General features: G+C 44.8%; 1 protein-coding gene across 1 annotated transcript in view; it reads left to right on the top strand.

The window, feature by feature from the left end:
- Nucleotides 1-1,188: 1,188 nt before the first annotated feature.
- myt1la (myelin transcription factor 1-like, a) overlaps nucleotides 1,189-17,596 on the top strand; it is a gene marked incomplete at both ends in the record, with an annotated part of 27,702 nt that continues 11,294 nt past the window's right edge. The window contains 5 exons of the mRNA XM_083689039.1: nucleotides 1,189-1,243; nucleotides 1,571-1,604; nucleotides 2,988-3,050; nucleotides 10,334-10,860; nucleotides 14,436-15,659. Of these exons, the coding sequence (XP_083545165.1) occupies nucleotides 1,189-1,243; nucleotides 1,571-1,604; nucleotides 2,988-3,050; nucleotides 10,334-10,860; nucleotides 14,436-15,659 (1,903 nt within the window). The remainder of the gene's footprint in view (nucleotides 1,244-1,570; nucleotides 1,605-2,987; nucleotides 3,051-10,333; nucleotides 10,861-14,435; nucleotides 15,660-17,596) is intronic.

The raw sequence follows: 17,596 nt of genomic DNA, 5'->3' as shown, positions 1-17,596 counted from the left end.
CACACACACACACTAACACACACACACACACACACACACACACTAACACACACTAACACACAGCCCACGCACTAACAGGATTTCAGGTTGAGTGTGAGATCTTCATATGATGCTGCCGACAGATGAGGAGAGGCGAGAGAGCTGAACATTTGATGAGAGAGAGAGAGAGAGGGGGGGGATTGGGGGGTGAGGGAGAATGAGAGGGAGAGGGAGAGAGGAGAGACTCTCTTTTCACCCTATATTTCACTCACAGACATCCAAACTGTGGTGACTCTGGAAAATCTGGCATAGTTTTGATGAGAAACAAACAAAAAATGAAACAAGAAGAACAAGAGTCTTGTGGACTCCACATTTCAATCTCTTTCTCCACAAGCAAAAAAGGAAAATACAGACAAAGTGAGATGGATGATAGCTTGCTGGTTACTCGGTAGATGCAGTGTGCAGTTTATCTTTGTTCGTTGGGAGAGAATGTGGCCCTTGTTGTGTATCGTGGGACTTAGTCAAAGCAATCCAATGGAAACAAAGAGGATGCTGCAGTTCATGGAGTAATGCTGTGTTGTTCACAGATTAGAGTCAACTGAGTTCATTGACAGTCGCTCACTGACAGAACACTTCACTACCACTGCTGTTCTCACAGACTTGGTGCTGAGAATGTAGCCTAATGGCATGCCACTGTTGTTGCTTTGTCTCCGCAAATGACTATCCAAGAAAACAGAGAGACGCTAATGTTAACTTATGCTAATATACCATGTCGTTATAAAAGTTTGAATTACAGTCATCTTTTGCTGTATTTGTTTTACAGATCATGACTTTGGAAGGGGAGTTTTGAAGTTGTGTCATTGAGAACCCCCAACGACTGCACTCAGAGGAGGAGGAGTGGTTTTGATCCAGGTGCTGCAACGCCAAACACAGCTGATACCAGGTACTATTCTATTCTATTCTATTCTATTCTATTCTATTTTATTCTATTCTATTCTATTCTATTCTATTCTATTCTAATCACCACACAGTACCTCTGTCTGTGGCTATCTCTTTTAACATGTACAATTCGTTATGTTGTCAATCATCTCGTAATTCCATGAAGCCTCTGTGTCTAGAGAAATATTTGGTGCCACATATACTGTAGCTAGTAGATACATAGAATGGAGGGAGACTCATGACCGCTTCCTGACCGTCTTTTTTCTCCAGATGGAGGTGGATGCGGTTGAGAAGCGCCATCGAACGCGTTCCAAAGGGGTCCGAGGTACGGTTTGTATCTCTAAATGACCTGGGGCATTAGTTACTGTCTCACACCCACCCCCCCCGCACTGAGCCCCCTCCCTCTCAGCTGTCAGCCACCTGGCCTTGTGTTGGGGGTGTTGAGGCAAAAATAAAAGCCACCATATTAACAAAAACTAAATGCATAGACCTACGACAGTGATGCAGGATTTTAATAAGGAGAAATGCATGGCATGGATCCAGTTTTTGCTATTTGTAATGGTTTAGTTTTTTTAATGCATTTGTGCTGCATAGACATTGAAGCTAATCATACTGTATCTAATTCCTCCCCGTCCAATTTCTGTCTCTCCAGTTCCTGCGGAGCCAGCAGCTCAGGAGTTATTCAGGTGGGTACATCTTCCACTGCTCTGGGCTTCTCTGGACCTCTGGGTGGTCCATTTATTAGTTTGCTATTACAGGAACTTCAGGCAATAAGCACTCGACTGTGCTGTTGAGCAAATAATCCATGAAGATTTATCATACTCGGAGAGGGCATTGGTTTCATTTTGTTAACCACGGTAACAGTGGTGAATATCCCTCAAATCAGCAGTTCACAAATACAGTGAATTGAGGTCCAGTGCCCTACTGTAAACAAGCGCTGCTGACAGTGTTGATAGAGTCTGGTTGTGTAAATTCCACAGCTGTGAGAATTGGACAAGGATCAAATGTTTCGTTGATAATTACTTTCATGCCTTCACTGAGCAGATTTCAATGATTGATTCTTTTCCTCAACATTTTCTGGCAGCAAATCCACCAATTATCTTGAACCTCTAATATCCTCATGGTAGCTTGTCCCCAAAAACAAGCATTATGGCACTCCTCAATTGTAATGGTGTTTTTTAGCTGGCCAAGGGCTGGACCATCTCTATCAGCCTAATCCATAATCTCTCCCTGCCGGTCCCTGGAGTGCGCTCACACACACACACACACACACACACACACACACACACACACACACACACACACACACACACACACACACACACACACACACACACACACACACACACACACACACACTCATAGGTGTTTCATCAGCAGATTGATCCCTGTCCCCCGCTGCAGACATCAATAATGCCAATAGCTGTGATCGATGACAGATCCTGCTGTTCGCAGACTAATCTATGGGCTCGCTCACCTTGGGGAGCGCTGCTGCTCTGCTCTGCTCTGCTCTGCTCTGCTCTGCCTAGCACAGTCATGTTCCTCTGAGTGTGGATGATGCATGGCAGACATCCGACCCCAGACGGCGGTAGCCTCAAATACGTCATGGGGATTGTAGTGAGAGTAGGTGGCGTACGGGACAAGAGAAAGCTGCAGTGTTCGACTCTGCTCCAAGGTGTGGAGTCAAAGGTCTTCATCCCATTGTGCACCTTTCAGCTGTGCACTTTACCTTTGCCATCCCCAGCTGTCGAAATAGAGCCCAAGGCGGAGGAGATATGAAATATGCAGTGTAGTGACTCATTGCTCTGGAGGCTGCTGTGTGCTCAGAGTATGAATAATACAGAGGTGCTCCAGTCTAGTGCATTACGGTGCTGTGCATGTCTTATGTCATGCAGATGTGCTGAGTCCTATCTGTGTGTGAGGGATGTCGCTTGGAGGTGTGTGTGTGTGTGTGTGTGTGTGTGTGTGTGTGTGTGTGTGTGTGTGTGTGTGTGTGTGTGTGTGTGTGTGTGTGTGTGTGTTTTTAATATAGACGTTTGTTGACTCCTGTGTCCCTCCTGTGTCCACAGCTGCCCTACTCCTGGCTGTGATGGAAGCGGGCACGTCAGTGGCAAGTACGCCAGACACCGAAGGTAAATCCTCCTTCTCTTCTTCACAAATCAGCTGCACTTTTCCCATCAAATTTTACCCTCATTTCACCCTCCCTGATACCTGATGAACAAATCAAGGTCCAAGTCCCAAGAAAACCTGCAATTGCAATCAAGGGCTGTGAAAGTTGATTGCAGAATATTTCTGAATGTCTGAGGTCTGAGGACACAGCTGATTGTTTGATTGATTAAGGTTGTCTAACATTGGTAACATCTAACTCTTTGATTGCTGTGATGATTTCATACAATGAGTGTGTGTCCATTCAGACAGACATTCTCTTTCATGAATTGATAAAATCCTGCTATATGGTATATACTTTGAGAGCTGTGAACACAACCTTAAGCTCTTTCTTTGCCTTACTATTTTTATAGTAAGGCAGTTTGTTACGAAAGGTTAACAAACATTACAGCAAGTCACATTCATTTGTCTCAATAAGTTACATTTTCTTGTAAATTTTGAGTCAGTGACTTTTAAACCTCAGTAGAAAGACATTGACAGACAATCAGTCTGCTCTGACAGTTGACCTGTGAAGTCACCAGATCTCCCACAATGCTCCACTCAGGGCGCACGTTAAACAACAGCCTCTCACTTGATGCTGTTTACTCCCCTGAGGAGGAGAGATTGATGGCTGCTGTGTCTCCAGTGTCACCCCATCAAGGCGTCCCCCTGAACCGTGCGCTGGAATTGCATTTCTGCCGCAGACAAATGACACCTGCATCAGACCTCTCCCTCAGAAGACCCCAGGGTGATGAATTACACACACACACACACACACACACACACACACACACACACACACACACACACACACACACACACACACACACACACACACACAGAGAGAGAGAGAGAGAGAGAGGGCCAGAGAGGGCTAGGTAGGAGTAGAGAGACTGAGAGCTCTTCTGCAGTGTACAGAGGCCCAGGGAGGGGGGCTTTAGGCCCTGGGGCGGCGTTGGGATAATGAGAGTGGGCAGGATGGCGAATCGCCCACCGCACTCCCATTAAAAATCACTGATGGCACAGCAAATCATCAGGCATTGCTCATGGGCTTGTAGGGGCTCAGGAATATCCTCATTTTGGTCAGAGACCATGACTGGCGTGCCAGTAGACGTAGACCAAGATGTCAGTAATCATATGATTTCACTAACTCAGTTAGCTCATACTGTGCTAGTCATACATCAAGAGTCTATGATGACAATACTATGGTGAACATTCACTTTATGCAAATTATACACAATACATTTACAGTGTAGTAATTCTAAGGGCCTGTTTTCTCCATTACGGTTATTATCATACTTTCTTGTTCTACTGGAGTCACACACAGGAGATAAAAGATGTGGATATCAGTCAAAATGTCGCTACACCAGGCTCTGCTGTGAGATTGGTTTATTTATTCTCTCCTATACCCATGTCTGTGATAAAGCTAACCAAAGTCACCCCAGGGGCAGCCAGCAACATAATGCCCTCATGCCCTCAGATATCCCAGCGTGAATGAATTGAATGGCGGCCTCATTTGAACCTGCACAGCATTTACTCGGTGTCTGCATAGCCTTGCTCTGTGAAGTAGGACACAAAGAGAGAGAGAGAGGGAGAGAGAGAGAGAGAGAGAGAGAGAGAGAGAGAGAGAGAGAGAGAGAGAGAGGGGAGAGAGGGAGAGAGACTGAGAGAGAGACAGAGAGACTGAGAGAGAGACAGAGACACAGAGAGACAGAGAGAGAGGCAAAGAGACAGAGAGAGAGACAGAGAGACAGAGAGAGAGACAGAGAGAGACAGAGAGAGAGACTGAGAGAGAGAGAGAGAGAGAGACTGAGAGAGAGACAGAGAGACAGAGAGAGAGACAGAGAGAGAGACAGAGAGACAGAGAGACAGAGAGAGAGACAGAGAGAGAGACAGAGCGACAGAGTGACAGAGTGATTGAGAGAGAGAGAGAGAGAGACAGAGACAGAGAGACTGAGAGAGAGAGAGAGAGAGAGAGAGAGAGAGACTGAGATGGAGGGAAAGGAGAAGACAGAGAGCTACAAAGACATGGAGAGAGTGAGGAATAGAAGTAGGACGCATAAGGCGTCACACACGCCTACAGTTCCACTGATTATATCACATATGTGCAGTTGACAGTGATGCTTGTATCTCTACAGGCTACAAGATGCTTCATCAATGAATCATTAACATACAGTATCTGATTAATCACACATTTATGTTGTATATATGAATATATATTTTTTCTGATATTGATGGTGAACTCTCTTTTTCTGGTATTGATGGTGAATTTGATATATCATTGCCCTACATTCTGAGAGCATACAGTATACACATTTATATTAGAATATATATTTTTTCTGATATTGATGGGGAACTCTCTTTTTCTGGTATTGATGGTAAATTTGATATATCCTTGCCCTACATTCTGAGAGCATACAGTATACACAAATTTGAGGTCTAAAACATTAAATCCTTTTCAGCATACACACTGGTTGGTAATGAGCTAATGGCGGTCTATTGTGAGCAGCTCTCCGGCACGGGTATGACTGCCATGTCTAGAGCAAGGGCTCAGTAATTGCCTGGGCTTTGTGCAGATGAGGTTGAGTGCAATCTCTCACTCCCTCTATCTCACTCCCTCCCTCTCTCTCTCTCTCTCTCTCTCTCACACACACACACACACACACACACACTCCTTCTATCTCTCTCCCTCCTCTACCCTCCCCTCCCCTCCCCTTCTCTCTCTCTCCCTTCTCTCTCTCTCTCTCTCTCTCGTTCTCTCTTTCTCTCTCTCTCTCACACACACATATATCACTCCCTCTCTGTTCTTTCTCGCTCTCTCCTCCTCTCTCTCTCTTCCTCCCTCCCTCCTCCCGTCCCACCCCTTCGCTGATGTATGACTCATATGGACTGAGCCTAGGAGCTGTATAATTCAGGTCCTGACAGGTAGCACCCACTAAAAGGCTGGGAACGGAGCCAAGAGCTGGTGGCGGGGGCCAGAGTGCTGCAGACTGGCCTCTCCGTGTGGAGAGGGGGGCCTCAGCTTTGAGACAAGGCACTCCACAGACCCCTGCATTCTCCCTGCCTCTTAGAGGGACCAACAAGGCTTTATTTCCTGCCCTTGTTTGCCTTGTCTTTTCACACAAAGAGAATAGGATCCCAACATGTTCCCCTGTTGTAAGGATTCTCAGTCTCTCCATGCGACAGCTCTCCATACAGTGGTTACACTTAATCTCGTGGGTAAAATCATATTCATGTTTAACTAACCGACAGATGGGCCTTGGACTGTGTGGGAGGCTCTTGCCATTTTGTCCTCCTATCTCCCTCCCTCTCTCCTTCTCCTCCAAGCGCCTTTGCATGTCTGCATGGCAGTCTATTAGCTCTGCTGTTTCGAGTCATATCTCTATGGAAAAGTTTTTAAAAAATTGCTACGTGAAGAGGGTTTGTTTGCGGACTGTTTTCTGTCTATGCTTCAGCCAAACTGTTAAGTCAACTGTGAATCTCATCCAGAATCTCATCTAACTTTGATTTTTGAAGCTGCTTCTATGCTCTCTCTCTCTCTTTTTTTTTTTTTTTTTCATTAAGCATTGTATCGTCAACCTTGTGAATCACAACATCATGACTTGAGCCTTGTTCTTCCCTCCTCCTCCACTGCGATGACAAAGATGACATTTACTCCTGTCTTGTATGTGTGTGTAGTGGACCTTGTAGGTTGGATGTGTGTGGAAGGGCTTTTGTGAGTTAGACCAGCGATGGGTGTTGCGTGGTAGCTTATGAAGAATGATGAATGTGTTTGATGGATGTTTGTCTTCAGACACATAACCGGACTCATGCTTTCACATGGACCTCCTTGAGACGAGACTTCCAATAGGTCAGTTGTTCCCTGCTCAGAGCACTGCACAGGATATTCAGCCATTTTAAGGGAGATTCCAATTCATAGGGAATGAAAATATTCAGTTAGAAATCTTCTCGACAGCCATTGGTAGAGCTGAGCGAGGATTGCAGGAAAATGTAAAAAAAAAAATAAGTTGTCATATTTTCAGTGTGCATTGTTTGTACAATATAGCTATTTGTCAAGTCCTATGCATTTTTCGCTAGTAATATTCTGATATTAAAGGTGACTGATAGCCCTTACATAGGGCTAAAATGTAACATTAACATTAGCTGGCTAGCCAACATAACTCAGTACAGTAGCAGCTAACGTACTAGCTAGCTGTTTAACATCTAACTTAAAATACTGTCAGTAGTCACTTTGCATAAATGTCTGCCGAAGATCTTTTGTTTATGTCTTTGTTGTGTGGGTGGCTGAAATACATGTCACTTGTGTCATAGATTGATGATGCCGCAGGGCATTCAGAACAAATGTTTTTACTCAGTGCACTACATAGTTCCCTGGGTAGATTCCCCCTGTGCGGTGTGTAGGGAATCAGGATTATCTCTATGGATTGGAACACAGCCAAGGTTTTTCAGTCCCACTGCAAGTATGGGAAATGTAGTCAAGGCTGACTCTGAGCCATGGATCAACCTTCCTTTAAGGCCTTGACCTCTTATCCACGGTCAATATCCTTGAATTATCTGAGACCAATCAGCTTACTATGATGTTCGACACTAATATTTATGAATTTCAATTTAATAACGTTAATAACATCACTCATTTGTCTTCAGAAATTATCGGATAATTTTGTGATTCATATTTTCTTGTGATGTTTATTGTCTGCATAGACACATTCTAGAGACATTCCAGTATATACAGTCTCTCCACCACATCTTAGAGAGTGGAGATCCATGGGCACAGATTGTGTGGTGTGCAGGAAGAGAGGACGCCTGCGCAGCAGTGACAGCAGAGCCCTCCAGAATACAGAACACCAGCTCTGCTTTTGTTCCGCTTTTGGGGAGGGTGAGGGGGGAGAGGAAGGGAGGGAGGGGGTGAGGGAGAAGTAGAGAAGGGGGGGATGTCTGTCAGAGTCAGAATCACTGCTCTCTCTCTCTCTCTCTCTCTCACTCTCTCTCTCTCTCTCTCTCTCTCTCTATCTATCTATCTCTCTCTCTCTCTCTCTCTCACTGTCTGTCTACTCGGATGGCAAATCCCACTCCTGAGGGGGATATCACCATGGCGACAGCGCTGTGCCACGCATGCCTGTGGATGCTGCAGTATAGGGCACAGAGAGCAGGGCGCTCCTATGGCAACTCATATAAGAGCGTGCTGTCGCCCACACGCCCCCATGGTGCCACGCGCCATCAATGCAATGAGCAGCACACAGTGTTAATGATGGGAGAGAAGTGGAACATGCCTTCGGTATCTGGACTAATTAAAACGAGGCAGCTGATATTCCTGTTGCCCTGTGTAGGTCTCCTATTGTTGAATATTTCACAAGGGCGAAAATTCTGTAAAGTGAGACTAATGATTTACAGTATGTGGCATCAGACCCACAGAAAATTGAGAGAATATGAATTCATATTTATTTTACTCAAGTGGGGCTGGATTGTATATGTCAGTATGATAGGGGCTACTTTGATGACAACAGCTCCATGAATGTGGAGATGAAGAGGTGACCAATCTTCATATTGTAGGCATTAAGCTAGGTAATCAGAGGATTTGTTCTACAGGAGATTTCTCAGAGGGAAGTCATTATTTCTCCCCCCAACACTGAATGCCTCATAGCCATCTCTAATATCCTTCCTCTCACTCTCTCTCTCTCTCTCTATCTCCCTCTCCCAGCCTCCCAGCCTCCCTCCCTCCCTCTCTCTTTCTCTCTCTCTCTCTGTCTCTCTCCTCCCTCCCCCTTCCCCTCTCTCTCGACATAATTACAGCACAATCCCTCTCCAACTTGTCTGCAGTGTTCCCTTATTCAAATGTGGCTTAATTACCTGTGGAATTTTAATTGGTGTGGCCTGCCTGTGGGAGACGTTGAGGTGTCCAAGGTCATACTGAGTGAGCGTGCGCACAGACACCTACACACACGCTCGTGCACGCACACGTGCACGCACACACACACACGCACATGCACACACACACACGTACACACACAAACACACACACACACACACACACACACACACACACTGAGACAATCTGTTTGCACAAGCTATCTGCCTGACAGCCTATAGGATAAAAGGAAGTGGGATCATGTGAGGAGAAGACACTAGGGCACAATAAATGTCAGATACGTACATGCAAATAAAAATAGATACGCCTCTGATCACAGTGTGTGCTCTCAAGCAGTCTTTTGAACTCTTGTTCTCTGTATAAATCAGCAATATGAAATAGATTTGAGCATGTGATGTGGCGCTGAGCGCTCCGTATATGCCTGATCGTTATTCAAAATGGAGCATAGACGGAGAGTCCCTTTAGCTTAGGAATGCGTCGTACTGGTGGTCCTCCGGTCCGACGCTGTCGATTTGCGCACATTAGGGCCGGATCTGTTGGCTGAGTGGGAGGGGGGATAAACACCGGCAGAGAGAGACGGGAAATCTGGGCCGTTTCACAGCCCGGTGACTCCTAACCAAGCATGTGAGCTGATTGCACGAATGTGAGGACAGGACGGCTGGGCATCTACAGCAGAACTGCCCTTCATATGAATGTTCTCATACACAACACAGACAGAAAGGCTTATTTGACACAATATTCCACTACTTGTACTTGTCCACTACACTACTTGTATAACATAGACATTGCATTTCAAATCTCGCTGTCCAGCTGTAATGCAGGTGTTTGAGGTGTGCGTAGCTCCTCATCATTGTCAAGTCTCCACCACTGATAAGAGTCAACCTTCAATTCTCCCTCCAAATGGCAAATAAGCCCTTTCATATGAACATAGAATAATTGATTTTGTAAAATCCACATTAAAACCATGCATAATTGCACTTGCTGTTTTGGAGCAATTAAAGTAGAATTTCTCAAAAGCTAATGATTATTATGGGATTTGTGTAATTGAGGGCTGGTTGAATAAGCTTTGGTTTTACATTTTGGAGTCTTAAGAAGGGAGGGTTTAGAAATGTGTTGGCTTGTGGGAATGCAGCACTTATAGCATTTTTCTTAATGCAGGTTCCATTGGTTGTCCAAACAATCTCTATTTCAGTGTTGTTGACATTAGTTTCATGATTGATGTAATCTGAGCTCTTTGATTGCGTTAGACATTCTTAATATGGTAATTTTAGAACTGAGATTTAGTTAGGTAGTTTTAGAGGTTCTGTTCCTCAAGTACACATTATTGACTAATGAATATATCACTTAGCTTCTCTTTCTCAGTATGGCCATGATATGGTTTCTTCCTTTGTGTCCCCTCTTTAGTGTGTATGGCTGTCCCCTGGCCAAGAAGAGGAAGACCCAGGAGAAGCAGCCTCAGGAGCCTGCCCCAAAGAGGAGGCCCTTCCTAACCCCCCTAGAAGACGACACGGCCGCTATCTACCCCACCTATGAGACTGAACGGATGGACGAGGGGGAGGAAAAAGAGCAGGGGGAGGTAGAGGGGGAGGTAGCAGAGGAAGAGGAAGAAAGGGTGGGGGAGGAAGAGGGAGGGGAGGTAGAGGAAGAGGAGGAGGAAGGCTTTTCAGAAGATAACGAAGAGCAAGGTGAAGAGGAGGAGGAGGAGGAAGGGGAGGAAGAAGAGGAGGTCGAGATGGAAAGGGAAGACGGAGCAGTTGAGGTTGAGCGGGTGGAAGAAGGCATAGAGGAAGATGAGGAGGCAGAGGATGGGGATGACGAAGAGCAAGATGAGGAGGAGGAGGAGGAGGAACAAGAGGAAGAAGAACAGGACGAGGGGGACGAAGATGAACAAGAGGAGGAAGAGGATGAAGAGGAGGAAGAGGACGACCAGAGTAATGAGCAAGGTGAGTCCAGCTTCCCATTGTTGTTTTTTGGGGGGAAATAAGAAGGGGTGATAGAGTTGGTGGGACAGGAGATATATGCTACACTAATAAGCTGCCACTACAAGTGAGGCCCTAAATCAAAACTATCAGAGTGATGCATCTTTTCTTTGGCCAATGATAGCCATACACAATCAGGGAGACCGAGACATGATATCCCAGAGAGAATTGGGTTGGGGAAACAGGGTGTCTGCTGAGGGTGATGGTCAATCTGGGAGTGTGTGGCCAGTGGGGTCCTCATGAAGAGGGGATATAATAAGAGGTCCTTTACCTCCGGTGCACCAGATGTGTCTGCTCTCCCTCCATTGGCCTCTCCCTCGCTCTCCTGTGTCCTCAATCGTTTCTGACAGTGCCTTCAAGAGCAATCGAGAGAGGAGCTCTCCAAGTTATTAACTTTCTCCCTCCCCGCACATCCTCGTCTCGGTGGACGTGTCACATGTGCTCAGTCTCTCCCCTCCCATGGAAATGGCTTCTCCTGAGGATATTTCTGGCTCCCGAATCGGAGCACCTCATATGCCTCTCTCGCTCACTGCGCTCTCATTTGCCGCTGTCCCCAAAATCAACACTGAAACTTATTAGGGGATTTCTGTTGCTCTCATGAGCTTTGGCTTAGCTGCATTTTTTTTTTTTTTTTTTTACAAATAAACACAGTGACTCAAGATCAGTGGAATTGTGAATACATTTGGCACGTGCACGAAGCACGAGAAAAAGCACTGGTTTCATATTGGATTGGCCTTATTGGATTGGCTTTTTACAGGTTTTATTTGCTTTATATCAGAGGGATTTCAGAGAGAGAGTGGCAAAGTCAGAGAGAGTGGCAGTAAAAGACCAAATACATACTGTATACTATATGTTCTACAAAGTCAAAACATTACTGCTGACATAATCCATTTATATGATCAATTACATCGACTCCAATACCACACATTTCTGAGGCCATTTATTGGTTTTATACTGTAGTCACTCAGTAAAAATAGCACATACCTTGCTAAATTAGCAAGGCAGACCCAACAAATCTACAAGGACTGTATTTTTAAAAAATGTTTGAATCCCCGGTAACACTTTACATTAAGGTCACATTTGTCAAGGGTTTATAAATAGTTTATAATTAGTTAATAAATCACTTGTAACCAGTTTATTATTCAATTAATTAATTAAAAACAGTTATAAGTCATTAGTTTAGATTGTTTGGAGACAGTTATTAATGCTTTATAAATGCACTTATAAATGTGGTGGCACAGTTGTGGGGATGATTCGGATGGCACCAAACCGATTCAACACATCTTTACATACAGTACAATGTGAAGATCTCCCAAAGTACAGTACAGCTGTACACCAAGTTTTTTTTAACCATGGTCCTTGAAATCCTGATGTCCTTGTCTACACGTTCCTCATTGACACATGTCCACCGTGTAGGTCACAGATTTTATCTTTGTGTTCACTGGTGTGTGGTTAGTGCTCTGAACTGGTTTGGGTATATCAATGAGTAGACCACATTGATAATTAAGTCACGTGAGTACTCTTCTATCCTGTGGAGAAAACCTCTGACCATATAAGACGCGCACTTGTATACCTGATGAAATGTCACACCGTTAACCATTTATTAATGAGTTATCAACATTTATTAATTAGTTAATAATATTTGTAACTGTAACTGATCAAACGTGACCTTAATGTAAAGTGTTACACTGGTGATCATTTATGAATGACTTACCAACATTTATGAATGGGTTACCAATATTTCCAACTGATGAAATATGACCTTAATGTAAAGTGTAACACCATTTACCATTTATGAATGAGTTACTAACATTCATTATTGACTTACAAACATTTGTGACTAAGCATAATTAATGTGCACCTACACAACCTCTAAAATAAGGCACTCCAAGTTAAGTAGCCTTACATTTCATAAGCAACATTATGAACAGTAATTCATGTAGGGGACATCAAGTAAAGTGATCCAACATTGCATGATTCATAATAAGTAGTCATAATTCACATCAATTGTTTATTCATGCTTGTCTATGCTATAGTAATGAGAGAGATGAAACTTTTAACAAAACATAACCCAATAAGAAACTGCAGCAAGGCTACTGGCCTGCTGCGGAATGAAAATAGATAAGTTAATAAACAGTTTAAAAGGTGCATTTCACATCGGCATCAACTTACAGGCTTGCTACAGGTGATACTGGCTACCTAGCTACTACCTAGCCTCATTTGGCATTGATTTTAGCTAGCTAGCGAGCAACACCAGTGGCCTCACACAGCATATAGCAAACTGTTTACTATTGGTGTTTAAACTGCAAGTTGTTTCAAGCTTACGACAAAGCCACACTGGTGTGGAGCTAGCTAGGTAGCTCTACGTTAACCAGTCATGACAGTATCAAAACGAGCATATAGCTAGCTAGCTTGTGTAGCTAGTTAGTAGCTTTGAAGCAACCTTTGAAGCTGTAATTTGATAAATTTGACCAAATACTGAGTAAAGATAGAGAGCTTGCACATATAGTTTGGATGTCAAACCCACTTCCTGGTTCGTGATGTTTTTTGAAGGCCCTTCAAAAGTAATTTTGCCCTATAAGTACTGCCCTATAAACGGTTTAAATACTAGTCATACTGAATTGTAACCAGATAACCTGCTGTAACATACAGAGTGACCTGTATATTGTGTCCCAGTAGCAGCCATTAAATCCAAACCTACAGACCTTAGCCATCATTGCTTCAGACTATGTTTCACACTATGTTTCTTAGAACAGCGTTGCCTGTCTCTTTCATTATACTATTGTACTGTTTAGACAACATAGGGCACTCATTGGACTATAGAGACATTTTATAGAGACATATTATTACAGTATTAGGCAATGATCATGAACTATTATTGTTGTTGTTAATTAATCAATTTTAAAAATGTTTTCAATTATTTTAAAAGTGTCCCCAGAGAGGTTTGGACAACCGGTCTGCTATTGCTGTTGTCCAATGAGGTCTTACCATACCAGAAATTAATCAATAAGTGGAGGGTCTCAGTTTTGAGGGTAGTCATGGTGGTAATTGTAGGATTGAGGCATAGATAGATAGAGTACATTAATTAAGAGTAATTACACCCATAATTGCACAAACCTGTGTAAAACCTAGCCAATACAATTTCCCAACTGTACAAACACTATGCAACAATTGCATATAATGTTTCATTATTACACATCACATTCACATCACAGGGTTAGTTTTCTAAGTATTTATAAGTGCATTTATAAAGCATTAATAACTGGCTCCTGATTGTAAGCTTCCTATTTGGCAAGCACCAAGTGAATATCGAACAATCTAAACTAATGACTTATAACTGTTTGTAAATGGTTTATAATTGAATAATAAACTGGTTCTAAGTAATTTATTAACTAATCATATATACTATAAATAAACAATTTATAAACCCTTTACAAATGTGACCTTAATGTAAGTAAGTGTTACCGAAACCCCTGACAGGAATGATTGAACTAAGATGGTTTTGTTCTTCATTTATCCAACTATAGTAAGGGCTCAAAGATCTATCATTCCTTTCCTGACAACAGAGAACCGTTACAAAAATGGTGGACAATCAAAACTCAGCCAGATGGTGCATAAGGACAACAACAACAACAGTGGCGTCAGCGTCGGCCCCAACGGTGAAGAGTATGAGAACTATGACGAGCTGGTGGCCAAGTCCCTGCTCAACCTGGGGAAGATAGCTGAGGATGCAGCCTACCAGGCCCTGACCGAGTCTGAGATGAACAGCAACTCCTCCAACAGCGCTGGGGAGGATGACGATGATGATGATGAAGAGGGCAGCGAGCACGGGGGCAGGAAGGGCGAGCTGAGTGTGGACCTGGACAGCGATGTAGTGAGGGAGACTGTGGACTCTCTGAAGCTGTTGGCACAGGGGCATGGCGCCCTGCTGCCAGACGACGGCTACCCAGATGGCACTGGGGCAGATGACCGGCACTCCAATGGACGGCCCCACCACCAGCAGCACGGCGGCGGAGGGGCCAGAGGTCAGGCGGAGGAGAGCGAGGAAGAGGTGTGCCTCAGCAGTCTGGAGTGTCTGAGGAACCAGTGCTTTGATCTGGCCCGCAAGCTGAGCGAGACGGAGTCGCCGGATCGCCCCGGACACCCTGGACACCCTGGACACCCCGGACACCCTGCCCTCCAGCAGCACCAGCCCCACCACCACCTCCAGCCCCAACCCCAGCCCCAGGCTGACCACCACCACCATCACCACTCCCATCACCAGCAGCAGCAGGCCCAGCCTCAGGCCCACCACCTGCCCAGGTACGAGAGCTGCCAGCAGGGTCAGCCAGAGGAGCGCAGCTACTCTGACATGGTCAACCTGATGAAGCTGGAGGAGCAGCTGAGCCCGGCCTCCAGAGGATACTCAGCCAGCTGCACTCAGGACGGGGACGAGGACACCACGTCTGTGGCCTCGGACCGCTCAGACGAGGCCTTCGACATGACTAAAGGCAACCTGTCCTTGCTGGAGAAGGCCATCGCGATGGAGTCTGAGAGAGCCAAGGTCATGAGGGAGAGGATGGCCTCGGAACATACGGTGCCCCGGAGGGAACACCATCGTGGACATGGGCATGGGCATGGGCATGGGCATGGGCACGGGCACGGGCACGGGCATGGGCATGGGGAACACAGCCCCAGGCAGAGCGGCGGGGGTGAGGAGCGCAAGTCCAGACTGCACCATGACGGGTCAAAGAGAGCATACTACCCTAAAGGTAACTTCTCTCTGAACCTCTCCACACGCACTTCACAGCCCCTAGGCAGTTATCATCACTCTGTTGAGTATTGGTGATCATTTTAGAGGCCAACTGTATTTTACTCGATTTTGATGTAGTCGTATAGGTTAACAGGCCTTTCTGTGATTAATCTAGCCATTTCAATCAAGGCCAACTGGTCCCACAGTACCAGATTACATCAAGCATGTTTTATTGCCCATTGATCTACTGTAATAGCAAGGCTTGTTCAGTTGACCCCTGCCCAGTAGTTCAGCTCCTCCCTGGGAGAGATAGACACATTACCCCTGCTGGTCTGAACTCTGTATATTGCAGTGGCAGCAGCAGTAGCAGCTACCACGGCTGCAGCTTATGTTGTTAAAATAGGCCGGCATGGAAACATCAGAGGCTTGGCTTGTCAGCCATGAGTAATGGCAATCTGCACGGCCCGTTAGGACAGCAAATCTCATCGGTGGGATTCTATCCACGGCCTATTTCTTTAAATCCACTCAGATACACACCCACTGCCTCTGGGAGGGGAGCCATCTCTGTGCAGTTATTAACCATGAGAAGGCTTCAGAGCAGATCAGAGCACAGCGTTGCAGACAGGGTCATTAGGCTGGCAACGGTAGGGGTGGCAGAGCACGGCATTCACCACAGCCTTTGGATGGATTTGCTGTGTTTTGATTGGCATTGCAATGGACACCATAGGCATTAATCTGTTAAATTGAGATATCAAGAAGGCAGCTTGCTGCCGAAATGTTGGTCCAATAAATAATTAGCATCGGAGCAAGTGCGGCTCTCTTTCTTTCTTTTAAATTGAGATATCCAAACACGCAAATGAATGATTTTCTATTCATCACCATTCATATGAAGTGAAGAGAGCCACACAAATGTACAGTATATTCAGAGTATAGTTACAGTAGGTTTGGCTGGAACTAATAAGCTACACTAATGTTCCAGAAATCCCAGCAGTATCTCACTCCAAAGCCATCTTTTGCGAACATTCTCTTTGGCAGAGTGTCAAAACATGCATAGCAAAGGTATGTTCATATCATCATTAATAAAATTAAACCTATGGTCGGTTTTCATATAGCTGTACTGTAATGGTGCTGTATGTAATTAGCTTCCATTAGCACAGGGAACTAGGGGGAGGGGGAGGAGGACAGGAATAGTGATGGTGAGCTCATATAGGCGGCTATCAGTGGAGGCTGGTGGAGGTAGAAATCGGAGGAAAGGCTCATTGTAATGCATGGAATGGAATGAGGAGTGGTATCAAACACATACCACTGTTTGATACCATTTCTCATTCCGTTCCATGCATTTCAATGAGCCCATCCTCTGATTTCTACCTCCACCAGCCTCCCCTGGTGGCAATACTAGTTAGGCCAAGATCTGTGTTATTCCCATTTGCCATAGCATAGATTATCTATCTTGAATAATTTTCAAATTCAAGTATTTAGTAAAGCTATGGTCTTGTGAGGAAGGATGTCACTCATTTGGGTCAGGACTATTGATAGCTCAGTGATTTACTTGTGTTTGAGAATGAAACCATTTAACCGTGACACATACTGTAGACAATAATCATACACTGTGTGCTCAACGTAGTAGCCTTGTCCTTGGGGCACGATTCAGAATGGTGGAGATGGTGGCACTGATACACAGTCCCAGATATACATACGGGAGAACTGCTGATAAGCCACTTTCACACAGGCTTAGTCATTCTCTGTTATCTCTCAGCCAGTGTACATTTTTAATGAAATATGAAATTGCATTTCTGGGGCATTGGGATTTAACAATTGCATTTCTGGGGCATTGGGATTTAACGATTTTCCAGGGTGAGTGTGGGGAACATGGAATGCCATGTTAACTGATAAATCAGGTGTCTTCTCTACCCTCCACTAACTGGTAGGGCAATTCTGGGAATGATATGTGGATGA

This window comes from Argentina silus, assembly GCF_951799395.1.
Source record: "Argentina silus genome assembly, chromosome: 17".
Lineage (NCBI taxonomy): Eukaryota > Metazoa > Chordata > Actinopteri > Argentiniformes > Argentinidae > Argentina > Argentina silus.
Note: the sequence above shows the minus strand (reverse complement) of the source record. Positions and strands in the feature narration are given on the sequence as shown.